Source organism: Corvus hawaiiensis, chromosome 12, assembly GCF_020740725.1.
Source record: "Corvus hawaiiensis isolate bCorHaw1 chromosome 12, bCorHaw1.pri.cur, whole genome shotgun sequence".
NCBI lineage: Eukaryota > Metazoa > Chordata > Aves > Passeriformes > Corvidae > Corvus > Corvus hawaiiensis.
The window spans coordinates 9,766,597-9,794,297 of record NC_063224.1 but is presented as its reverse complement, the minus strand read 5'-3'; the positions used below and the strand labels follow the sequence as shown (position 1 = coordinate 9,794,297).

Here is a 27,701-nt window from a genome sequence, read left to right as displayed (position 1 = left end):
TTCACTATTACCAGGTTTCAATGTCATAGCAGCCTGCAAATCTTCTTCTCTTTAAGGCTGTATTGAATTAGTTGCCCTGATTCCCAATAAAACTGTTCTTCCACTGAAAGCCATCTTCATTTTTATTCAGACATAGTGTTTATAGCTAATGTATGATTCAGAGGGTCTTAGACATTGATTCTTATTGCTATTTACCTCAGTCACTTATTTGTCCATCCATTCTGCCTTGCCATGTTCTTCTAATCAAACAAACACTTTATCTTGCAGTTAAAAAAAATGTTGAAGACTGAGTGAAGTTGAAATAATGGCATTCATGCATAAAGCTGTTCAATTTACTAAAGGAATAGTTTCTAGCTTTAATGCACTAATTCTGTCACCCAACATCAGCATGGAGCAAGCAGCACATACGCTGTTGTCTCTCAAAATAATGGAGGCACTTTATTTCACAAACAACTGTCTTTAATCCCTGTAAAAGAGCCGAATGTGGATGAGTGATCACAGCTTAGCTTGGAAGCAGAGGCTTCTTCAGTTTCTAAGGGCAAGTTATCTTCTGCTACTATTAAAACAGGATTTACTGCATTCTACAGTAGCTAGGCTTTGTATGTGGCTCACAAACAAGGCTAAAGTTAGTCAAATTTTATTTTACACCCTCTGTCGTTTATAATTTTTTCCTTTCTTCCTCCAGCCTCCCCATAATCGGGAAAATATCTATTCATTTTTCTTAAGCAGCTGACAGATGTTTCTACTGACACAGCATGACCTGTTTCTTTATAAAGAACTTATTACAGCCCCAGGTGCTATTTAAACTTATTAAATCTGGCATGATACTGTCTGCCTCTTTTTTCTGATAGACCCCAGTTGCCTTAATGACCCAGCTGAATATTAAGCCAGCCTAAAGGCAAGCATTGACATTTTGGCACAGACTAAAAACATGGAAATTTAGTTCAAATTATACCTATGACCATTTACTGTGAAGTTTCTTTTTGCAAAGGCCAACTGTATAGATAAGAGAAGGGACAGATAGTTGCTTTACTATGCAGATGTACCTTAGTTATGACTGCTAACATGTTACCAATTTTCCTCATGTGCAACCCTTATATCTTTCTTATGAATATTCTAAAAAACATCAGACACCTCTCCCAGTGGCACAAAACTGATCTTTGGTTTCACGTGCAGGAAAATCTCTATTCAGTCAGATTTTACTATGAACATCGCCCTAAACAACTAGAACAAGCTCTGTATGAGCTTGAAATTATATTCATCCCTATCTGCAATCTCATAGCTTTCATTTACCTAAAAAACTTAAAAAAAAAAGAATCCCTTAGACCAAAATTTCAGGCCAAAAAGCAGATTTTTTTTTTTTTTTTTAGAAAGAAACCCAAAACAGCCAAAACCTAAAAAAAAAAAACCCCAAACAACAAGCAAACCAACCACCCCCAGCTAAGCTCAACTGTTTGATTTTGCAGAAGGGGAAGAACTTAATCAAGCACTGACTGATATTACTCATCTTTGCTGACAGAGGTGTTTGAGTGGATGTGTGCCTGCCCTGAGAGAGGATGAATGCATGCATTCCCACAGAATGGAAATACAAGTGCGGCAAACCAGCTCAGAGAGCTTACTGCACTGTCATGTTGGGGAAACGTTTGCTACTTTGCTGCTTGCTTTCACAGTAGCACAATGGCTTACAAAGTTCCAGCAGGCAGCACATGCAGGACTTACTGATGGCTTGTAGACTTCTGTTCTGTCTGAACTCTCATCTCTGCATCAGTGAAAGGAAGGTTGACCCAATGTGAGGAGGGTAAATTGCATTTATAGCCAAATCTACTTTTCTTTTTCTTCCTAATCTGTTCCTTTTTGCATATTGATTTCCTTCCCTTGACAACACATTATGTACAAATTTTCTGTGCCATTTAATAGACCACTACATGACAAAATGGTAACATTCTCAGGCAGATACAGCGTTCATTAGTACAGAAATTAGAGTGAAAGTCTTTTGGGGTATTTAACCAGCTACTGATAATAAATTTTAAGTATCCCTGAAACCAAGCCCTACAGTCATCTATAGTTATAGCTGTGTTCTGTTTAAAGGTTGATTCTTAGAACTTTATTTGAAGACATGTAGTACTGAAAAAGCACATTGTGGAAAAGCGCAGTCTGAGAGCATGGCCTACTGGTCCCCCATTTTCAGCAGAAATTGTACACCAAGCACTGTCTGAGCTCCAAGTGCATCTGTCTGGAAACATATGAATAAAATTCTGATATACGTGGTCCTTGTCTCTGACCTTCTACACAACGATAAATTTCAGCCAGTGTTTATAGCAGTAAAAATTCAGTCACTTTAAAGTTCACAGAAAGCACTGCAAATAGAATCAGATTAAGTTTAAAGAGCATTTGCAGATCCTTTTTGGTTATTTCTCTTCACCTGGACATAATATTGGGGGCTGGAAATTTTTTGGAGACATTTACACTCAAATGTTTAGACCCTGACAATATTTTGCATCCTCATTGCATATAATGGACTAACTCAAGATGCCCCAATTATTTACATTAAATAAATTGTACTAAACTGATACCCATGAAATTATCTTTATGGAAAACCTGCACATTCTCTCTAACAAACAAATATTCATGGTAAAATCTGCATTTCTACTGTTTACCTAATGAGTTCATGGTTAAAAGTAAACTTCCTGAACACATCAAGTATAATAAATTACAAAGAGTCTGACATGACAGAATGCACAGAGCCAATATCTCTAAGGTGTAAAGTCAGAGATTGTTTTCTTTTTAAAGAAATAAAGAAAAATCTCCATTTTATATCAGTGTTAATCATCCCATTCTAAAGTGACGTCATTTTTGTACATATTTACAATAAGCAGAAGAATTGCCCCAGTTTCCTGGAATAGTGATAAATATGAAATTATATTTGTAACAGATATAAAGAACATTCTGTGGCATTCAGTGAAAATTAAATATGCCTTTAAGTGGAAAAAAAATCTCCTTTGATAAATTAAGAATCATATGAATCTACTTCATTATCAGCAACCAGTTTGTCTAAGGGTCTACACTTTCCTGCAGTGTACTCGTAATAACATGGAGGAATTAGGTTACAATAACTATTTTAAAAATTGAGTCCCATTTACAACTTAAATTCTAGATATTTGTGAAACACCTCTTTTGAGTGGTAATGCTGTTGTCTGCAACAAGCCTTAAGTTCTCACAGGAATTTAAGTCTTGGATAAAGTGATGTCAAAGACACATCTAGACACTGAGAGGAGATTAATGTTGTTATTTCCTATGTCTTCTGATTTGGAAGTCATTCATATCTGCTTTCTGAAAAAAGTGTTTTGGGTATGCCAGCATCTCATCAATTTAGACAGAAGTCAGTCTCATGCTTGCATCCATTCACATCTATTCTAGGTGTGGACAGATTCAGTGAAGACATCCAACAAATGATGGGCTTCAAACCAGGCCTCTACTGGAGATTGTGCTGGAAATTTGTTAGTCCTGCTTTTTTATTGGTAAGTGTTGATAATTATTCCATCATGTTAAGAATATTAGCATGTTGTTTCCCAGAATATGCAATAGATACCAAGAGCAAGATACCTATTGCTGTGCCAGATATTGTTGGGATGAACAGAAGACACTCCAATTTAATTCTTTTTTCACTTTGAAATTATATGCAGATTATATTTTGTATAATACATTTAAATTGTGAAGGAGAAGCTAATGGTGGCTGTAGTCTTCTTCTGTTCCTTCATTTGAGCATGATTTTAAGAAGGCAGCTTTTCCTAGGGAACACTTAGGCAGTGTCCTCCCTGTCCCTGCAGCACCTGTGCATATTAAACACAAACCATTCCCTTGGGAAAATAAACTAGCCAGGGATTAGAGATTGTGTTAGCAAGAATGTATTTTTCATTGGAGGATACCGAGATCCCCAAATTATGGAATGACACCTTAGGAAAACTAATATACAACTACAATAATTAAGTCTGTGAAACACTGAAGATTTGTATAAAATATATCTTGTAAACTGCCTGTTGGAAAAAGGAAGTGTGCATTGCATTAGGGAAAAAAAATCCCACAGAGTGAATTTGGTTGCTTTGTGTAAAGGTTAGATTCAGTGTTAACCTACAGTTTTATATTGGAATCTCTTCCTATGCATATTTGTAAATCAAAAGGTTGGGATAATAATACGGAAATTTGACCTTGCTATGATTTTAGGAGACAATTACTTGCATTAAAGCCATGCATTCTTAAAGCTGTACTGGTATTGAAAATATACACTGGCTAGGCTTTTAGGACTGGTCCACTTTTTCTTTTAAATATAAAAGTTTATGACCCCAATTCATCCATAAACACCTACCAAGCCTGTATTAACTATCCTTTCAAACATAGTTCTATAAAGGAACTTGTATGGAACTATATTCTGCAGCACTTCAAGAAGGCGCAAGCAGAATGGAAAAATGCTGCAGCAAGCGTTCTTAGGTTTTGCACACAAGGAGACGGTTGAAAATTTAAATTTTATAATGAGAGTTGTAACAATCTAGCTAAAGGTGCAGAGCCCATCAGTCTAACCTTCAGGTAGTTTAAGATGTCTTGGTGAAAGAGCCTCCATACCTTCCTAGAAAAGCCTAAAAACATAAGGGTCAGAATAAATCTGTAGATAATGTATCTCTCAGCCATCACAATGCACACTTCTTTTTTTCCATCTGGAAGTTCTTGAAGCTCTTTCTCCATATTGTCTTCAGCTATGTACATAATCCCAAGAAAAATCTCAAAATAGAATTAGTATTTTTCTAACCAGATTCCACACTGTCATCTTCCTTTAACCCACACTATGCTGGTATAGTCTTTGAAAACCTAGGCTCAAAATATTTTAATTTGAAATTGAAATATGGAGCAGAACATATAGCCCCAAGAACCAAGACAAGGAACTCTGCATGTTACACAACCCACATGGATTTAACAGGACAGAAGCAGGGCGGTACCCCACTCTTTCCTTCTTGCACCTAGCACTGGACAGGGCAGAAGAGGAAGAAAAAACAGCTTTGTTTTCCAGGCCATAAGGCTGCTCTACCTTTCCTCAGTAAATGTATCATGCTGGAGTTTGCATTATGTCTCTCATTGAAAAATGGATACAAAGCTTTTAAAGTCTAATGTTCCTGGAAAACAAAGAAGGTAAAAACAATAGATCCTGCAGAGTTTTTTCTTGACTACAGAATACCATTTTTACATCTGAAACACTAGTTTAAATGAGGCAGTAGCAGACAATCACCTTTGATTTTGATCTTCCCATCAAAATTTCAAATAATCTGTGTCCAGAGTAGCTAAAAGGAACTGTTAATACTCGTAAACACATCAAGAACTTAAACAGCTTAAGCAGTAAGAGGCGCAAAGTAAACAGGCTGAAGATAAATAGCAAAGCTGGTTTGAGATATACCTTAGGGTGGTTGCCTAATAGAACACCTGGAATCAGTTTCCCAGTAAAGTTCTTCATCTTAAAACTGTGGTTCATTTTATACTTTCTTCTCTAGTTTGTCGTGATAGTCAGCATAATAAATTTCAAGCCTCTAACCTACGACGACTACACCTTCCCTCTCTGGGCAAACCGCATTGGCTGGGGAATAGCATTATCCTCAATGATCCTTGTGCCTGCCTATATCATCTATAAATTTATGAATGTGCGTGGGACCTTTAAAGAAGTAAGTGGAACACTAATCAAATGTCATGAACTGTTGCTGTGAAATGAAACGGCTGGGTCTAAGTTGGCAGTTTGTTTCTCTCCCAAAACTTATTACTTATGAGTGACCTTTTGAATCCATATGTCAGGTGGATCAGCGGTTTGAGGTAGGATTACTGCGTTCTGTTTGAGTTTCTAGATAGAAATTAGCTTTCCAGACAGCACCATAATAATTGTGAAAAATTATTTTTGATGCATGCAATTGATCCAATTGATGAGATTAGATTTTTGTTATTAACAAAGAATGTACAAATTATGGTATCTTCATATTCAGCTATGGTCTTCAAACTGTTCTGTACTCTTATTTATTTTTCAGTTCAAAATGGCACAGGATTAAGGTTCACTAACCATATTGTTTTTACCGTCATATTAACTTTACCTTCACTGTCTATATAGCCTCACTATTATCTATAATCTTAAAACCACTAATGGTGCTCAGAAGCCTCCTCACCACTATACAGCACTGATTCTTTTCCCATCACATGTCATAATTTTATAACCTAATCTAGACCCACTGACTGACACCTAGTTCTACTGCTCTACTTTCCTACAGATACAGGTACACAATGGTGTAGCAAGGTATTGACCCTCTTAGGCAAATCACTGAACCAATGCCACACACACAGTTAAGCAGAAAATAGGATCTCAACCATTACATAGGTGACATTCCCCTCACAGTGACCCAGCAGACCCAAAGGAACAAAGGTCTTGTTTCTGAAATGTTCCAGTCATCTCATGTAATGTTCACCTCAGAAAGGCACCCCAAAACTGGAACTCTTCAGCCCCCTGTTTTCATCATCTCCAATATCTCAGTGTTGTGCACAATTTCTAGATCTCATTTCCAGCAGTTCTATAAGCTCTTTGTTTTGTTCTGTCCTGGGGATGTTACAAACCCATTTTCTACATGCATTTAAGTCTCAAAGATTAATTTGAACTGGCCCATCAGGATTTTGCCCTCTTGCTCAAGTTTACTGATATGGGGATGCAGAAGCCTTTGGCCAAAACCACATTCTCTTATTCATTTTGTATTGTTAGCAGGTTCTGGTTTGTCTGTTACTGATCCTGCAAAGAGCAATTCTCCAGTTTCCTCAGGAGCATTATGGCAAAAGGCTGATATATTACATCCAAGTAACTAGCACAAGATATGATGCCCTAAATTGTGGCTCTTAAAAGGATGGGGAAAGGTATGCTCGTAATCTAATGGGAACTCCTTAAATTGGTTGAAACTTCCTAATAAACCAAAATTTACATGTGATCTCAAAGGGCACAGCACGGGGTAGACAAGGGAGATGAGCTGGGAAATACCAATACCTCCTTCCTCTCCCACTCGGGGACTGGCCAACCCTCTTACAGCACTAACAGAAAAGCATGAATTTAGGGGATCTAAGGCCTGTGATACCAACTTGTTCCTGATGTTCTTTTCTATATGCACTTGCTAAATATTTGGACTTAGTATTTGCATAAACTTTCTACTGTTACTTCTTATATTAAAGGCTAACACCCAAGGGCTTATAATAGGCTTATTCTCTCAGTGACTGAATAAAGGCACATGATGCAGAGATATTAAAGATTTAAGTTACCATTTTAAATAAAGTTCATGCTACTTCCCCACTATAGATTGGGGATTACATACATAATCCCTCTTCATATGGCTGACTTTTTCCTCTTCTTCCTGTCTGATTTAGAGACTAGCTTACTGCATCACACCTGAAAATGAGCACCAACTCGTGGCCCAAGGAAATGTCAGGCAGTTTAAGGTTTGTACACCTTTCACATGTTTCTTCTCCTGATACCAACCCTTTCCTGTCTTTAGCAACAACTACAGGTTTGCACCAATCTCCTCATAGTCAATGCCTTTGCAGGTCTGTAGTTCTTTATTTCTGCCAGCATGACAAGAGGCAGGAGGCTCAGTACCATATGCATCAACTCTTTTGGAAGGCCTTTGGGACCTTCCTTCTTTGACTGAGGAGAGCTCTCAATTTTACAGTTCACCTGAATCTGGTATTTTAGGTTGTGTCTGAATACAGTGAGATCTGTCTTCACAAAATACAAAGGTATTTCCAAATGATCATGTGCATTTGAAGAGGTCATGGTTTCTCACTCAGTTACTGCACAGCAACCCAAAGTCATGTTTCCAAAACTGCAATTATGTCCCACAACACATGGTAAACAGCAAAACAAATATCCAGTGTCAGAGCTTACCTCTAATGTCATAACATGAGGTACCAGGTCACATGGAATTGGCTTTCTCCACAGGACTAGAGTTGATTGAAAACGCTGCTGGAGACTTCATAAGCCATGAAAAATATGCTATACGTTTCCAAATATTGTTTTCCTTTTAGCAAATAAAATGAGCTTATTGAAATAAACTCCTTTATGTACAAGATAAAAAGGATGCAAATGTGAAGCTTGTTACACTTATCAGCATTCATGCTGGACCACTTTCTGTCTTCAAAGTTGAAAGCAACTGGAATTATGCACACCTCCACAAACTACGACCCAGATTTTATAGTGGTAGTTTGTATGTTGATACTGAAAAAATAAATCTGGCTTGTGCTTATTCTGAAAGATATTGTTTGAAGTAATTTTGGCTTTTAAAGGAAATCATCTGTGTAGATTTATGGGATGCAGAACAAAAGCACAAACAGGCTTCCTGTTTCATGACCACAATTTATTTGATGTGGCCAAGAATATGAAATAGCATAGGACCTCTTCCTGCCTTCTCTTTCTCCTGTTTCTGCCCTCAGTTGTCAGTTGATTTACTGCTCCTGCTGTAACTCAGTGTTTCCAGGGGCAGGTGTTCCTGTGTGAAAGGGCTATAACCAGCCATTCCACAGTACTGGTCTTCTGAACACAAATCTATGACAAAAAGGTAGCAAATTAATTTCACTTAAATTAGAAAAGGCTGTCCTCAGAAGTAAACTACTAAAGTTACCTCAAGCTATGCTAAACATGAGAGCATTTTAATTTGCTGCCATCTTCAATGAACAGCTAGGAATGGCTTTGTTAGTGCTAAACCGTATTTAGTGTTTTGTTCACAATGTTTAAGATTCTAGATAAAACACTGTCTACTGTAACCAAACAAATACAAATATTTTATTCCCACATATGTCTGGCAATTCTGAGTTTTAAAACTGAATTAAGAGCTGACTAAGTATCCTTTATATTCAGGGCATTTCTCACTGCAAACTGGAATGCACAGAAATTTAGTTACAGAGTGGATAGTCTAGCCATCATTTTGAAACTTCTTCGTAACTCTAGATTTGTCAAACAACGTATCTGTTGGCATCACTATTTGAATCAATGATGTAATTTAACAACCATTTCTGCTTCCTTACAGCTCCAACACTGGCTAACAATATGACAACCAACAGATCAAGGAAAAAGCCCAAGTTCAGCTAAACTGAGAATACAGAAAAGTCAAGTTCAAAGCTCCCTCACTTATGCTTGGCCTAAGCTGGCTCAGAGCTTATCTACTGACTCTTTGAGGGAAGACATCTGCTCTCTGTTGTCAATGCCTCCCTTCTATTACTTGGCTTCAAATGATCTTTACAGACTTCATTTAATTTTTCTCACATCCTTTGGTGCCATGAGATCCCTACATGACCAAAACTTGTGAGTTTTGCTATTGGCAGAAGTGGAGGAGGGAGGAGCAGAGGAAAAGAGCAATCAGCATAAGTTAAGTGCTTTTTTATTGTGAAGAAGTGAATTAAACTTTTCTGACAGTAATAATTACTTCAGATATTCATTTCACAACCTATTTTAAACTAACAACACCTGAGCATTCTTAGATCTAAGGAAGGAGTACACCTCAGTTATGACAAAAGAGCAATTTTAACTATGTACTCATGTCATTATCTTCCTTGCCATACTGTCCTTTGGGATGCAAGTTTGCATCCTTCTGAAGTGAAGACTCAGTGCTTCATTTTCAGTGGTTTGTTGTTAGTTCCTTCTCTTAGTGAAGAACATTGTCTTTGCTGTACACGTCCATGCATTTTCCTGACCAGTTTCATTACACAAGCTGAAGAGCAGCAGGAGCAGAATTCCTGTTACAGTTACTAGTGCAGAACACAGCTTAATATCACAGTGTACTTCATGAAAGAGATATTCCCTTATATCAACAATTGAAATGGCTTTATCATATGATCCACACTCCACAGACTTTTCCAGCTAAGCATGAAAGTTACATCCAGACAGACTCTCATCTTTTTGTTGTATTTTGTTCCAAATAAAGAATGCAAATACATAGGAAGAGATAATTTTTAGATCTATATAATTACCAAGTGGCACAAAAAACCAAACTGGCTTTATTCTCCTGCTGTGAACGTGCTATTATTATAATTTAACCAGGATTCACCTAGGAAAACATAGTGAGATTTTGTTGAATAATTTAGAAGTATATTTTAGGCACACTCTAAGCCTATTCCAGCTCTATTCTCTAGTAGTGTTATGCAAAGTAGAAGATACAGAACAAACTCTGCATTTCGGTGCTGTTCTTATTCTGTGGTCACTTGTCACTGTAGTACCTTTCAAGTGATCACTACATCCAGTGGCTTTGAGTTAGTTCTTGTAATTATTTATCACTAGGTCTACAGTAATTTTCAGAGGCAGTAGCTTCTCAGCTGGATCCAACCCAGAGTTTACCTCTGGACATTACCTCTGATATTTTTTGTCTCTATACATTCAATTGAGCTTGTCTTTTAAATGTATGTAGTGCTTCCTCTTTTTAAAAAAGACCTTTTAAATGGATGGGCCTTTTTTATTTAAAAAACAATTTTTGTTGAGTTGTGTTCTTTTTTAAAATAGCCAAGTTTAAAAGTGCCAAGTGTTTCTGGGCTTTTTCTATTTAACATTGATTTCTGTTCAAAATAATGAAAGGGAAATTTCTCTCCTTATTCATTCTTTTCCTCCAACATATTCAATACTTCAGAACGAACCAAGTGTTGTCCTTCTCTTGAAGAGTCTCTGTGACAAACAGTAGTTTTATTTAAACAGGGTTTTAAACCCAAAGAATACTTTCTTCTAATTATAAAGGAAGTCTTATTTTCTGGCCCAGCTGATGGCCAACAGCTGCTTAAACCCTGTTATTAAATATATTTCAATAATAAAGGAATTCCAAATGTTGCAGTTCTAATGCTGTAATTACACAAGAGACTAAATAGTGAAAATATATTGAAGGCTTCAAAAAAGCCATCCCACCAACTTCCCAGTTAATCTCATTTTTATTGTTTGCCAAACTACATGAGAATCTTTCCATTGTTTTAAAGCCTACTTTTCAACACTACAGCTGCTTCAGTCACTGGCTTGGCATGGCTCAAAAGCTTCTTAGCATAGATATAATTACCAAGTTTTGAAATTCCTGGGGGCTGTTTGACATGGAGCTTTACTAGGTTGTCACAGATTGTGTGGTTGGCTCATGATTGGAAATGCTAAAAACCTACACCAATGTTCACTCGTGACACACCCCATCAGCACCATCCCTACAGCATAACCCACGGAGGAAAAGTCACATTTCCTCACCACTCTGCTCTGACATAGGAACAAAGCTACCACAGCATGGGAGTAAAATCAGCTTTACCCCAGTGTGTTCAGGTTTGATTCTATTTTTATTACCAACTCCCAAGGCAATTACCTACTGCATTCTTTTTATTTCTGTTACTGTATAACTTTTTAGGTTTAGTGTAGTATTTATAGCTCAGGACTACATTGCACTATTGCCACCTTGTTCTGAGGTTTTATAGGTAAAGAAGTTGCAATCTATACAGAAGAAAAAAGTCGTATCATAGAAAGCAGGAATCTTATTACCAGAATTAGCCTGAATAAAAAAGACAATACACAGTGCATGACTGCATAGGTAGACTTTAAATTCAAGATGCTGCCCAAAGAAAGTCTCCCCCAAATAGTATGACTTCTGTTCTAGAGGCAAATGTCCTCAGTTCTCCACAGAATAAGATTATGAACTACCTCATGCCTCTTGGATGATGAATGATGCCATTAGATGCAAACTAGCATCTATTCAAATGACAAATACTTTTGTGAAGACCAGGTTATGCTCATTTCTTCCACTCAGCGATATGGTAGAGACAGTCCAATAAGAAGCCATAGCACGGGCACCCACCTCCTCTTAGCCACCTGCTTTGGGCTCCCAAATATATTTTCAATATGGAAAATATCAAATGCCACAAAGATACTCATCTCCCTTCAGTTAAAACACTTGTAGTTAAAAGCAAAACACCAAAACCTCCAGTCAGGTCCCTATCATCCATATCACTTAACTGCAAGTCTTCCCCTAACTCTATCTTGACTTGCAGCCCAGCAGCTCACCCTCAGCTGTACCTATTTCAAGAACAGACTCTCTCTAGGGAGTGCACTCTCCCAGATATCCCCATGGAATGGCAAGTATATGCTGACTGAGTAGGCAGCCCACTTTTTAAAGAAAAAAAATTTTGGTACAAGCTGATTCAAGACACAGAATCATCTGCTTGCTAATTATGTTGGCTGTTTGGGTAACAAGTCCATGGGAAGAATTCAGTGAAGAAATTAAAGAGCTCATTTGACAGTTCCAGAAAATATTTCCTCGAAAGCCTTTTCTTAATCTGGTAAAGGAAGCAGCTGTCATACATCAGTATCTCTCTTCTGACCTTTCTTTTGACCAGTGAAAAAGACCTGCCTGTGATCTATAATGTCTCATCAATCCACAGAAAGTCAGTTAGCACCAAGGAAAGAGATCCTCCATTCTCTCTTTTTACCTTTCCCTGCTGTCATTCAGCCAGATAATTCTTCACATCCTTGGAACTATTCTAAAGCTACATTACCAAAACTCCACGGATTTAGATTTCTGGAAGAAACAGTGGGCCTTTCAAAGCAATAGTCCAAAAAACACTAGTGCTATTTAGGATTGGGCCCCTGTTTGACCCATATCTTTTTTCTCAGTCCTTCTTGTGTTCCATGCTGTCCTGAGACATACTCTGGCAACACTTGAAAGACACCTTACCACAGTGAGGGATTCTGCAGGATATCCAGGATCAAACATGATATTTTAAATATAGAATGTAGGAGAATTACTTGGCTGTAACTACTGTGCATGTTCCCTAACTGCACGTGCAATGTGTGTTTTATGTACTTGTCCCAGAGGAGATTTCCTGTACTTGGTCATTTCTTCTCAGCAAAATACCATTTAAGTGTTATTATTTAAAAGGGTCAAGCCCAAAGATTTTGTATATACATTCACTTCTTATGCTATTGTTTTGACATGAATTAAGTTTATTTTGTACTGTCAGGTTGTAGGAGGCCACATCAAAAGTTCTTTTGCTGTTAATGTCTCTTTTGCAGTTCTTCCCATTCATACAGCATTAATTAGCAGATACTTGCTTTTATGGGAGTAGATAGCTTTCATTCATATCCTGGACTGCTTCACTAAGTTTCATGAGGAATTGGCAAATGTTTAAGAATTTCTTTCCTAAGAACCAAATTAAAACTGTAGTTCAACCATTTCAAAAGAGGTGAGACTTAAAAATATTTTATTTGCAGTGCCATGTTAAAACATTTAAAATGAGCCTGAAGGACTCAAGACATTAGAAAACTATCACAGTTCAACAAATGACAATATATAGCCCTACATGCAGAAATTATGTGTGAACTCTGAGCCTCTTGGAGCAGTAAACTAGGACTTTTTTGTTCTAACACACTTTATTTTCTCAGTACTAGGAATATTTATGGTCCACAGATCACCTCATGTAAGAACCTGATCTTCTTAATGTAAAGGCTAACATGATGTTTCAGATTAGATCCCTGAATAACTTGGGAGACTCTCTCAGCTACCTTCCTCTGACTCATATCCATGTTCCTGTTGGTGACTGTGGGCTTACCTAGCTAATCAGTGGAAAGTGATTAATTTGTACAGTGGTAATGGTCAAATTTAGACCAAATTTAGGTGCATCTAAATTCATCAAAGACTACTACAGAGAGCTACATGGGCAATAAAAACATTTCAGTCAGTAAAAGAACATAACAGGGTAATAGTCACTTTTAAGTACAGCATTTGTTTGGTTTTCCTTCAGCATTTGAAAACAGAATGTGCTTAGACAGAGTGCAGTCACTGTGTGAATGATGAGCAGAAGCAGGCAGAGAAACTAACCACCAGAAGAATATAAATAACACAGATATGATTGTGTTCAGTGAAATTGTGCTCTTAGAAGGACATGGAGGTGTCTAGATGTGAATGGCTGAGAAGAGCAGAGAAGAAATGGAGAGGTTTAAGTCTCAGTCCAGCAGTGCAACCCTCATGTACATTAACCATGACTGCATTAATTTCCATGAGAACAGGGGGCCTTTCCTGCCCAAGCACTGACAGCAAGATTGAGTCACCTGTGTGCTTTGCTTTCCTCCTTTCTTAAGGTGTTTCTTTAGCTGCTGCACTAAACATGAGTTGCCTAATTTCATTATAAGGAAACAGAATAAATTCAGTGAATTAAGAGAGTTACTAAGCCTTTAGCTGGCTTTGTTTTGAAGGTGTCATATTGTTTCTTGGTCACCGCCAAGAGGTGTCAAGCATACAGGTGACCTGCATTTGTAATTTACCTTACACTCTCTGTGAACCTTTCTGCAAGACTTAGCTCTCTTTTGCTATGGGCAATATCAGTTACAAAGGGAGAACCTCCAAACAGTACATTTTGAAAATAAATCCTAATAGGTCTGAAGAAGATTTGCCTTACAAATAAGAGCTTTACAGTGAGCATTTACTTGGTTTACACCAGTGTTTTACTTAATTTTTAATGCCTTTTTATAGCAGTGACTAGAATTTAACTTAGATAAGGGTACCTCTGTATAGGAAATATTTTAATATTTTTACCAGTTTTTTTAATTTTCATAGAATATATGTATATTGTAAGGCGAGAAATTCAACTTTGATGTAACAAGGTTATCACACAAGACCTATCTCTCCATCATAAGATTTTGTAGTCAGCCAGTCTAGTTCAATAATATGTTGGCCTTTGATTATAAATGTAAAAACGTGATAAAGGAGAATAGAACATTACCTACAGCTAATGCACATTGTAGCACAATATTCTCCATTGCTGCCTTAATCTCATAGAATGAAGTCATGTGTTTTTAATTTATATTCTAAGAAAAAAACCAAAAAAATCCAGAGTATCCTTTGGCTGGGCTGCAATTTTGTGTTGTTAGATGACTTAACATTAAACCAAGTGTGTAAGTGTCCAGTAGATCTACTTCCAAAGCAAGAGAACACATTGCAGTTTTCAGGAATAAGTCTTCATAGGAGCTCAAAACTTGCCACTAGTAAAAATACTATCCAAAGTGCCCCAGTGACCAAAAGTGTCCAAACAGAGCCACCATGTTTCCATGCCTGATTCCATTAATTGTGCAATCTGCAGGTCAATTTTGCCTTTTTTTTTTTTTTTTTTTTTTTGAAGTCTTTGGTTATCTGGGGGAAATGGCATTTCAATTTTTTTTTTCATTAATTTTTGTTTTATTCAAAGGGAGACATCTACATGTCCATGTGTGTAATTAGAAACAGCTACATTTCTTATAAATATGGATATGGATGTGTGTGATGTGTGCTGGTTAACTATACTTAAAGTGCTGATAAGGATGGTGAATGTAAAGTATTTGTCCTCATACCTCTGTCTTTCTGTGATCAGTGTAAATAAAAACTGTTTTAAGCTGTGCATTAATGTAAGAGATTATCCCAATATTGTGTATAAAATTATTTAAATAAAATCTGAAAAATATGCACATAAAAAGAGTATAAAGAAAAGGGTTATGTACCAAGAATTTACTTCTGACAGTCAATTAAAAGCTGAAATGAAACTTTTGCTTTTTGTCAATACTATTCGAGCTAAAGCTTCACAGGGGCAGCTGGTCCTTGGCTCAGCAGACAGCTAAAAACGAAATCCCAAAAGCACAAAACCTACATAGCTCTCAACCTTCAGGAGACTGCTCACATCCTTTAGGTGTCCAGTGGATGCAGTGGGCAGATTAACTTCTACATTTCAGAAAAGTAATTACAGTAATGCAATGAAGCTTTCACAACCACACATTGAAAGGAAATAATCAAGACCTTCTAGGAACATGAACCAAAATGCATAGCACAGAGGCCCTAATTCCCCAAGGCTACATTGTTCTCCTTTTTACAAGGAATTCTTTTTGCCTTGTTAATTTTGCCATACATAGTAATAGCCATAAGCACATTATTCTTAACTTACAGACCAGCTAGGAAAGGGTGACTCTTAACCCAACATAAATGAAGAATAGGTAACACTGTTTTTATTTTTTTTACTCTAACTTAAACCATCTTCTTATATTTCCACATCAAAAATGAAAAGCACTATTTCCAAAGGTACATTTTGTTAAACTATCTCACTTGTGTCCATACAAATTTTATACTTGGAACATACAGAAGCTAATGACCTTCCTCAGTGCTTTTTTCTTTAAGCAGATCTCAGTATTATTAAGGTACAGCCTTCAATTGTTTATATTTCTTTCCTGCCTTCAAGTAAGAAAAGCATGGATTAAATTATTTTAATACATCTGAAAAACTGAATAACAAAATTTTTGCATGTCAGTTTTTAATCATTGAGTGTCAAACACTCAAATCCACAAATTAGTATTAAAACAATTAAAAGTTGGTTAATTTCAAGATACTTCAAAACAAATTTCTGTGAAACACTGAATCTATTTTACTGTTCAACAACAGCCTGTTTACAAAATATTCATTTTACCACTACTCTTCATTCTCCATCAACAAGCTTCAGTCAATTAGCAAGTCTTTGAGACTCAGCATTAACAGATTATTATGGAAGTAAAACTAGGTAGGGATTACTTAAATCAATGGAATACTTTTGTCCTCCTGGAATTGTTATTGAAACCAAGTTTTCTATCTGTTGTTGGATATCTAGGTCACCTCTACTGATATCCCCCTAATTTACTCCAAAAACAGGAATTTAAGTAGCATCCTATTTCAACACCCAAAACCAAAGAGGCAGATGAGGTACTAGATGCTACCAGGAGTACCAACAACTGTGTCAGCATCTCTGACTCTTCAGCATCTCAGATTCGTACAAGTAAACACAAAATTTCAATTTCCTCTCTTACCTAAGCTAATATTCATAACCTAAGATAATTTAAAATGCAGAAGCACAACACAAATTACCTTTGAGAAGAAAATAGAAGGTTTGGAAAAGTCAGAACACATCTAGTTCTTTTTTCATTATAAGACAAATCAACACTGCTGCCAAAAAGCTGAAATATTACATTCTTGTACAAGCAAAGAGAACAAAGAGAAAACTCATATGATGTGTTTAAAAGATTTTTTTTTAAGTTCAACAAGAAACCAGTTTAGCCTTTTTTAAAACTAAGAGTGAACTGCTAGAATTGAAAGAGATCCAGAAATGCCTACTTGCATAATCCACAATGTGTAATACCACCAACAAATCAAGAGCAATTCCTAGAGAACAGAAAGGCCCTCTCCTTTCTCAGCTGTAAAAACCTATAGTGATAATACCACTAATATCCATGAAGTTTTGAAATATCTGGGACAGACCAGAGTAATGGCATTACATAAGCCAGATATTAGAACCCTTCACTCCTACAATTATTAAAACTCTTTAAAGCACATACTGAAACAGCTTCTCCTCTTCTTGTGGTTTGCAATAAAGAACTAAAATAAGTCAATAATTTTCTTCCTAGATGCCTACGAAGTGTGTGCGGAAACATTTGCACATTTTATTTAAAGTTGTTCCACATTACATAAATCAACATTGAACCAAACTGGAAAGTTCAACATCTACTGGTCTTAATTTCTCCTTATGCACACAAGCAGACTCAAAGTTCAGCCAGCCATTAATTATTTTTCTTCAGTATCATGTTAAAATCAAATTGTGAAATTTACTGTCATTTCAGGCAAAAATGTATGGTCAAACCATTGATTTCCATTTCAGCAAAGATTTAGTTCTCAAGTTACACCAACAGAAATCGACTTTAACCAAAATATATGACACTACATAGATTTTCAGAAGGCACCAGTGTCGGGGGTTTATTACTTTTAGTGACTGAGACTCAAAGAAAAACAACATAATTTAAGATACTTGCATACCACTGAAACATCTTAAAATGAAAATCCATTTTTTAATTTCCTTTCTCTCTGCCAAAGCCAGAAAACAATCAAGCAGGCAATATTGTTGGTCAATACTGTTTTTCTAAATCCCTGATCACCAATTTTCCAAAGAAAGGCTTGGGAAACATTTGAAGTTCAAGTTGTCTTAATTAATTGACACACCGTATCATTTCTGATAAATTCATAAGATTAATGTTCAGAATTGTGTGTTCAGTTTTATCAAAAAAAGCACTTGCTTCCCACAAATATCAACATGAACACTATTATTTCTATACAAATTTCCAAAAGCAGCACTTTGCAACAATATTAACCAATGTGACCATGACAGTTCACAAACAGACCAAAATGACAATTTTGTTCTCTAAGTGGTATTCACCCATTACCTTTTAACAAAACCTTCCCAAACAGCTACAGCAAAAATAAAGCACATGTAGGTAGCAAAAAAAAGTTGTAATTTCTGGCAGAGAAAAAGTTCTACCATCTTTCAAAGAAGAGATGCTTGATGCTTCATTCCGTGGTGTTCATGAAAGCAAATCTTTCAAGAAATTCAATATTTTGACATTGAATATGACCCGAAATTATCACAGTTAAAGCCATTCAATTGCAAAACTGGAAGTATCATAATCAATATTCCATATTTTTACATATTTCTTTAATTTGTAAAAGAGAAAAAAAATTCATAGACGGGAAACAAAAAAACTTCACAAAACACAAAAGGTGTTTCTAGTCTCTGTCCCTGCAATAGCAGAATCCTCTCATAACGCTGACTCAGAGTGACTCAGGTGGAAAGGGACCACAGGGGGTCATCCAGTTGTGTTCAGGTGGAATTTCCTGTCCCCCACTTTCTGCCCATTTCTTCTTGTCCTCTTGCTCCACCCCACCGAGCAGAGCCTGCTCCACCCTCTGACACCTCCTGCAGACACTGACAGACATTGAGGAGGTCCCCATCAGTCATCTCCTAAGAAAACTGAGGCTAATTCCTCCCTCCCTGAGAGGGGAAGCTTATCCTAAAAGTTTAAGGTAAATATGGGTGATTTGCTTGCAACCAAATACACATTTATCTAAACTATTTCCTGACTTCTTTCCAGAACACACATTAAAGGAACCACAGACCAAAATTTTGAGCCTGAGGTGAAACAGATGCTGACTGTCAGATAATGGATCTTGTCCTGGTTTTACTTCCTAGAATTGATTTATCTTTCTGCCACCTACTGTCTTCATTAGAACACTCGTCCTGAGTTGAACAACATTCAGTCTTCCATGTTCTAGTGAGGTCATTGATAGCTTCCCTTAAGCTTCTGCTTTCAAATCTTGAAGTTAATTAAGCTTGATCATAAAGAGTATATTGATTGAACAGCCAGTTTTGAATTCTTCCATCACTTAGCCTTCACCATCAGTAATGACAAATCTGAAGGGGACAAAGGCATTGTAGGGCTGTGTGGTGAGAAACAGAGATCACCAGGAGTTTCACAAAGTGAAAGAAGAACCCTCTAAAGGAACACACAGCATTAATGAAGTAAGGCCATGGCACACATGGACTGACATCAGCTCTGCCAGGTGACTCTAATGCTGTCCCCAAGCTGCACTGCACCACATTCCAGGTTTCTGCCTTGCCTCAGGCTTGAAGCTCTGCAACCTGTGCATGGCATGGGTTTCCTGGTCCTCTTTATGCAAAACAATTCAAGTCAGCTATGGTATCGAAACCATCTGCTGCTCATTTGATCTAGGCCAAATCATAGAAATACAGGAGTTGTACAAGAAATAGGAAACTCACAGTCCTTTTAAAACAGCATAAAGCATTAAGTTTCCCATAAAACATTCTATAATCTAAGAGTACATAGATAAGTGTCTACAGCTGAAGACTGTGAAATTTTAATGTTAGAAAGAGGTGATTTTTTTTTATTTTGCAAATACTACATTTTGCTTCCTGTTTCACTGGGCTTCAATGGCCCCATTCCTATCGAGATAGTAAATAAGGCTGAGAATTAACTGTGTAAGAACTTTGATTTCCCATTTTTGAAAAGGAAAAAACTGGCTTTCAATTTCTAGTTGTTTCATCCAAAACAATGGCAAGAAAATCTCAGGTGCTGATTAAGTGCCAGTGCAATCACCTAGAAAGGACGTATCAGCCTTGCTCTGGTTTGAAATACTTAGGCAGCCTAGGAATTCCAAAATCTATTTTAAAATGACTATTTTGCTCTTTTGCTATTTCTTAATCATGTTGCATTTACCTACTGAACTGACCCTGAAACCCCTGAACTATTTTGTTGTTTTTAAATCTGTTTTACTTAAAAATTAAACCTGAAATATTCATCTACCTCCTAGGCATATATAATACTCTTTGTTATTCAAGAAATAAATGACCCGTTTTCTACTCATCTGATTTGATGTTTTTGTCCTTGTAATATGCCAGTTCAGTAGTTCACATTTTCCATTGACTTTTCAATGCTTTCTGAAGCCAAATTGACATTACCCTTTAAGTACATGAGGCTGTTGTCATCAACAAAGAGGCAGCACAGAAAAGTCACTGTATACAAAGCTAAGATACAATTAAGCAACTGAAAAGAAGAAAAAGAATAAAGATCAACCATTTCTGCTCCCATTCACGCTTTCCATGCAGAGCCCACTTGGAGCCCACATCAGCTCTAACATTCCTCACAGTACAAATGAAGGTAGCAGGCAAGTTCAGGTCAGGAGTTCAGTTCAGGCTTCATGCTGTGGGCCATTCTTTTATTTGGGGTTTTTTAGGGGGGTTGGTTCAGACACAGGAGTCCCATGTATGACAAAACTTCAAAGACAGGAGACCTCACCACCTCCTGTAGATGTTTTGGTCTGAGTAATAGCCCTTGAAAGACCTTTTTAGGCACTATGCAGGGCCTGACCTAAAGAATTCTGAGATATTTCAGTTTCCTATACTCAAGAGACATAGTTCATTTTTCCCTGATTTATGTTCTAGTCTGTGACAAATGAGTGATTACTGTGAGTTTTCATTTGCCATCATTAGCACTTACCAGCAATACAAGCCTGATTTCTAGGAATATCTTCAACCCCCCTACATATGCTATGACTATACCAGAATAGACTTTTTTGACTATTTTGTTAGAAAACTCAATCTCCATAAGATTAAGATTAGAACTGACCAAATGAGGATCTCAATCTAACAAAAAGATTATGAGATAAATATTTTTTAAAACAGACTATATTTTTAGGCAAGAAGTTAGAACTTCTGTCAAAAAACTAAGCTAGTTCTTCCAATATTTTGTTTCAGAACATTTATTTTTACAAAGCAGGGGAGATATTATTTACTGCTTTGTTCTTCATATCACTTTGCTACAATTTCAGAAAAAATAATCCCTTTATGTTTACTGGATAGCTAACTTTTGCTCAGCTATTTGCTAAGACCACAAAATGTCTTATAGAATAAATGCATATGATAGAGAAAGTTAGACAATTTTGACTGGATCCTGAACTCCTTCAACTCATGCTATATTCCCCTTTCTGGGCCAAATACAAAATTATGCCCTATAAGGATGTTTATTAGACTGCACATACAAAACACTCTTCCATGCACAAAATCAGTAGTAAGTTATTGCTATTACCTTCACTGATTTTTCTGTTACTTGTATTGGGCTTGAAACAACTCTGTACTCACAATGTAGGTCTGTGTAATCCTAATTTAAATCTCTACCTGCTATACTTCCATTTTAAGACAAAATCCTAGATAAGAATTCCACAGAGATTGTCAGACATTCCCAGGGATTTTCTTCCTTTATTTATGGTATATTCCTTCCCTTTTTTCTGGTATTTAATATTTTTTTTTTGTATGCAAGCAGAATAAGCCATTATTACCTGGCTAAACAAATGCATCAGGGTGGTAACAAATACCACCCAGTATTTCTTAATTTCCAACACAGCAATTAAAAAAAACCTGATGTGAACTAAACACTAAAAATTAGAAGAATATCCCTTAGAATTATTCAAGAGGTTTCAAAGATCTTCTGCAGTTTTAATGTAATCCATTCTCAATAGTGTTCATATGCTTGGGCAACTCTGGCTTTTCAACAGCTCTTTAGCCAGCTGATTTCCTTCCAAACACCTGCTGCTATCTGATGTGACAAAAGGTCAAACTTACAAAATTCCTTAAAATTTGTTTCAATAATAAAAGTAAATAAACTTCCATAAACTACAGCATAATTGCTGTGACAATGACAGTTTAATCCAATTCAAGAGGAAAAAAAAACCACTTTGGTTAGATATCTGGTAAACTCATTCAGACAATTTGGACTCTAATCTAATTCACAAAACATTTATCTGCCTGGCTCCTGATCTAAAAGCTACCATTCTCAAAAACTTCCATCTGCTCTTATTTTAATGTTTTCGAGATGTATAAAAACATGTCAAACGTCTTCCAGCAGGAAAAAGTATGTACAATCACATTATTTTGATCCTTCTACAAGTCCTTTCCATAGTTTATAAATATTAAACATTAAATAACATACCAAATTTAAGGCAGTTAAGAAACATTCAAGCAAGAAAAGTAATTCCTGGTGCTAAAGTTCCTGCTGTGTTTTTCCTATATATAATTACTAGTAGAGCTCATAGATATGTATACAACATACCAAAAAACAAGAGTAGCCTGATGTCAAGCAATGCAACGTGGTAATTTATAGAAAACTTCTTCATGAGAGGATTCCCATAAAAAAATAACTTTATAAATAACTCTCAGCTGCTGCTCCAGTTATCTCCAGCTCTCGGAAGACACTTTATTCCAATTCTATCTCTACTGTGACTCAAGTATGTAGAGTAATACATGCCTCTTTAGTTCTTGTTTGTTTACTTGCTGTGCCCAACCAGTGCCAGCCAGATTGATGTGTGTTTATGCCAACAGAAAACTCTTATATCAAACCTGGCTATAATAAACTATAAGCTCAAATCCATTGATCCTAGTTAGGATAATCCCTAGAGAGGGCACTTCCATCATTTCCAACCAGTTCCACAGCAGCAATAATTTACTATCAACCCAGGAATATGTCCAGATTCAACTGTGTGAGCATACCTGGATTTGTCTAGTAAAGTCATTCAGTGGATATGCAGAAAATTCTCAGTTTGGCCATTCATCAAACAGCCAGTCTCCCCTGAAGTGGTCACATAGACATAAAATGAGGGCAGAGGAAATGCAGGGAAACATCTTGCATGAATATCCACTGGAATTCAACATGAAATTTTGGCCTTACCAACCTCTGCAAATATGAAAGTTGGGGGGTTTTGGCTCAAAGACTGGAAGAAGCTCCTGAGGGGAGAATTTCCATTCTTCCAATAGCATATGTTGCAATCCTACAGAATAATTTAGGACCTCCAAAGAAAAAGCACATATAAACTCCCAGAAAATGTCTCCTGGTCTACACAAGCACCAGGTTGTTGACATATGATTGTGGTAACGAGCAGATGAAAGTTTTTCATTAGTTGTTGCTAGAGTGATTTTTTGGGTTTTTTTTTTTTCCTTTTTTAAAAATCAGGAACAGCATTATTAGAATTCCAAAAGGAAGCTTTCCTTTCCCCATCTTAGTATTATTAGACTGCATTCTCTAAGAAAAAAGCCTCAACCATTTATAAATAAGGTTTATGATGGACAATGCAATATATTTTCTATAAATAGCACTTTTCTTGTCAAATATCTATCAAAATTTATTACCAAAACATTATTAATTGTTCCCAAGTCAACAGATTAAAATGTTTAAAGGGTTTAGAAACACAGAAAGAAAATGTACTTCTGCTATACATGGGCAAAGAATTTCAAGCCCCTGACCAGGTAAGCAAATCTGAAGCACAAGAACAACTATAACCTGTAAAAGCGACCAATCTCTTCTGGATAGATAAAACTTGTATGCAAACATGAAAACAACTGAACTACTAAGGGCTGCCATGAGCTGCAGAATACTTTTACTGCCCCAAAAAGGAGCACTGGCAGTAATCCTGTCTGAAATCAGACACTGTCTCAAGCTCTTGTGGGGCACAGCTGGCATGGCTAGAAGGAAGAAAAGCAGTAACTTAGGACTGCAACTGAAACCTGTCTCACAACACCTCTTTTTCACTTCATGTTGATGTGAAAGGTACAGGAACATTGTGACTTCTGCCTCCTAAGACACAGCATCACAGGTGTGTAAGAAATATATCCACATGGCAAAAACAACATCAGAGACAACTTTACTTGAACTCATACATCTTTTTTTCCACGTTTTGCCAACTCTATGTAAGCCAGGCCACGCATTATTTCTTTTGCAGCAAAATATTTTAAAAGTTGCTGCACCACAGAGTAGTATTCCCAAAAGAAAAATCATTGCTGGAAAGTTGGTGTTTATGCCAGGAGTAAGCTGTTAGGCACATGCTTTTGGTGCATAACATGACAATAAACAAAGGCTGCTCTATATATTTTCTGGCTCACAGACAAATACCATGCAATTAAGTGTCAAATTAACTTGTGCAGCAACTGCTAGTAGTTTTCACGTATTTGGAAAATAGAGCATTGGTTGTCTGTTACAAACTATTTAAGCCTGACTCATTTTCAAGGTTCCTAAGCACCATAGGGCTCCACAGCTTTTTGTGACACTGGCTGGCTTTCATAAAAATAACACCACAGAAATTTTAGGAGTAATGATAATACACAAGCTTGACATGACCTACTGGAGCTCTTTATTACAAAAACTATTTAGAAAACAATATCTAGAGGCAAAGAGTTCTTGAGCAATAAAAAAATAAGTACATTTCCCCTCAGGAAGCACTCCTTTCTAGCATATTCCACCCATACCAAAATTTGGTGGTAGATAAGATTCTGAAATACCTAACAGTACAATTTATTTTTTTTTTTTTTTAAACATGTTGTAAGTATTATGCAATTTTTAGTCCACATCACCACAGTCTAAAATGTTACTAGAAGGTACATTCAAACTAATGGTACAACTTTAGGTAATTCCGCCATGTCATATTCTTCACCTATAAAGCCAAATGGTGTGGTAGTTAATTCCCTCACAGAAACCAGCTTATTCACAGAAGTTCTATGAAACCTCCAAAGGAAAAAAAATAACAGTGAATTTAATACAACTTCTTAGCTTTTCTGATTAATATGCTGTACAAAGCTGCTATTCTTGATTCATTTCACTTGCAGCCTTCTACTTAGGTAACACTGCTCTTCTCTCACATACAACTGAAGGTGATATACTTGATATTTTCCATACATTTGTAAATATATTAACCTATAATAAGTTTGTTAAGCTCATTCAAATTCCAAAGATTAAAAGAGAAAAGGATGGACAATTGACATCTCTGAACTTAGAGGTGTTCAGTAAAAAAAAATCACTGTATATCACCCCTCCCAGATCTAACATTCCTACAGCTCAGCTCCCTCTTCTGTGCACAAGTCTCAGTTGCTTAGTATTGTCCCTTGGTGGGCTTGAAACAGGGGAGAGTTTGATTTATTTAAAAGATGGAACAATAAATTGTTTTTTCCAGTTATTCAGACTTCTCACTTAAGGTATAAATGAGGTACAAAATATGTGTGTGTGTACAAATAAATAATACTTTTGCTGAAAGTTGCCATAGAGACACACTACTTACTGTTGACCAGAATGACAGCTCCTGCTGAAGTAGAGAGAGAGCTGAGAAGACAAGAAGATAATAGACGACAAGATTTAAAAACTAAAGTCACGTTAATCTATCTCTTTAATAAAACTCATTGGTTACACAGAAATTAATTTTGTGCTGAATGTTCCTGTGGGCTGTTGTAACTCACTGACTTCAATGAAGTCACCTCATGGATGAATTTGCCTCTCAGTTGTACTGAGGTTCTGATAAAGCTTATCTGCCAGTGTGAAGCTGAACAGGAGGACTGAGTCAATAACAAGCTATCTCCCAACTTAAACTAGGGTAACAACTCTCCTGGCCTTAATAGGGCCTCAGAATACATCCCCACAAACCTCATTGTCAGAGGTGCTAAATAAAAGGGGGTGTCAGAGCTCACATGAGTTCTGACATTTTAAATGACCCTTGCAATTCAGCAGATAATTTTGTGTTCAAACATACAAAGTTTTTTACAAGCTTTATCTCCTACCTTCCAGTTCTTCACTCTGCCTTTTCTGCCAAATCTGATGGTCACCCATATATCAGTTTATGCCAGATTATTCTCATATCTTTTCAGTGCCTTTCTCTTGGTGGATTATTCAAAAACACTCCTCCACCCAGCACTGCTGACATCCTTAATAGGCTGGAAACAGTGCAGGAAAATAAGACTAGACCAGGATCATTCTCTTCAAGGTTAAACCTGACCCCTCTAATAATGGAAGACATAAAAGTCAAAAGCACCAGGAAGCCATTTTACCATCATCTCAAAAGTTTAATATGATTGGGTTTAGACCAGTTAAGTTCCTCATTTAAGTAAGGGATGCACTGACATCCAAGACAAGACCTCAGTCAGGTAGGAAAGTTTCCAGTTCAGTCTATTTTAAAACTATTAGAGCAAAAGGTACATTTTGTACAAACAAAAACCACAGGTATTCCTGCAGGGCTCCAGGTGAAAGGACTCCTCAAACAAATGTGACTTCAAAACAAAGTTCTGCTTATTACCAAACAGATCACAACTGTGCTGCCAGTTCACTCAACTACATGCCCACTACCAGGGCAAATAGTGTTTAGACAAATACCAGACACCCAGCAGCATAGTTAGCAGAAGATAGTTGTGAGAGGACATCAGCAAGCAAGGAAATCTTTTTCGATTTCTAAGATCTTGCTACAGGAATTTCCTGCCATTCCAGAAGATTTTGAAGTCTTCATTCATATGAGAATTTGTCTTTTATATCAGACAAATTCTCATATGTTGCTATTCTCAAGAAAAGAAGTCACAGCATCAGTCACAAAAATACAATATTTACTTTTGAAAAGAACTTTATGAAAGAACTATATCCATAAAGGCAGACAAAATCTAATCAAGTGATATTATAGGATTTGCAGACACATGATGTTTTTAAATGGAAACAATCTGTATCCATCAAATGTTTTGTAATATTTTTTTTGAATGAAGAAAGGATTTAAAAACAAGTAAGGCTAATTCTAATGTGGAAATAAGCACTTTTGCACCAAATAAATAAGATGGCTATAAAAATGCACATAAAACTAAGCAAAAACCTTCCTACTTCAGACTGATTATATTCAAACTGAAGTCAAAAAAATGAATAATGCAAAAAGATGTGGCTTTAAAGAAGACAGAAATGTGCTCAAAAATGAAAATTCCTTTTAAACATTCAGCTCCCTCATACCGAAATCTCCTCAGTTTTACAAGTCTTTATAAGCAGAACTTTGGCTCCAGAGGGTTTGGTCTGAATTAGGCTTTTTGAAAATGCAAGAAGAATCTATATCACAGCTGCTGTATTCACTTTCTGACTGGGGCAATAGTCTGACTCCCCCTTTTCCCTATCATCAGTAGGTCATGTAGGTGTTAATGTCACCAGGAACTTTGCTTCAAGGTCTTTTTGCTCTCCTGCTAGATTTTATAACCAAAGACAAAAAGGAGCCTTGCCTGTGTGATCCACTGTAGCAGTAGCAATAATCTTCCAGCACTAAGTCCCTACTGAAAACTCCCTCACACTGAAGACATTGCCATAAAAGGACACCATTTTAGCCCCTCTGCATTGCTGAGAAGTCATCGCACTATTTGCAGGATCCTGCAGGAAGATAATAGCTCATTAAAAACAAGAAAGCTGGAGAGCAAGCTTATCTACCAATTCCAAAAGTCATCATGGGAGACATGAGGCCAGCTTATACCCTTATGCCATGAGT

The 27,701-nt window shown here is 36.6% G+C and overlaps 1 protein-coding gene across 1 annotated transcript in view; it reads left to right on the top strand.

The window, feature by feature from the left end:
* The window catches only part of SLC6A2 (solute carrier family 6 member 2), a 62,499-nt gene extending 46,928 nt beyond the window's left edge, over positions 1 to 15,571 (top strand). The window contains exons 11-14 of the mRNA XM_048316941.1: positions 3,418 to 3,518; positions 5,535 to 5,702; positions 7,426 to 7,497; positions 9,081 to 15,571. Of these exons, the coding sequence (XP_048172898.1) occupies positions 3,418 to 3,518; positions 5,535 to 5,702; positions 7,426 to 7,497; positions 9,081 to 9,104 (365 nt within the window). The 3' untranslated portion in view covers positions 9,105 to 15,571. The remainder of the gene's footprint in view (positions 1 to 3,417; positions 3,519 to 5,534; positions 5,703 to 7,425; positions 7,498 to 9,080) is intronic.
* Positions 15,572 to 27,701: the final 12,130 nt, after the last annotated feature.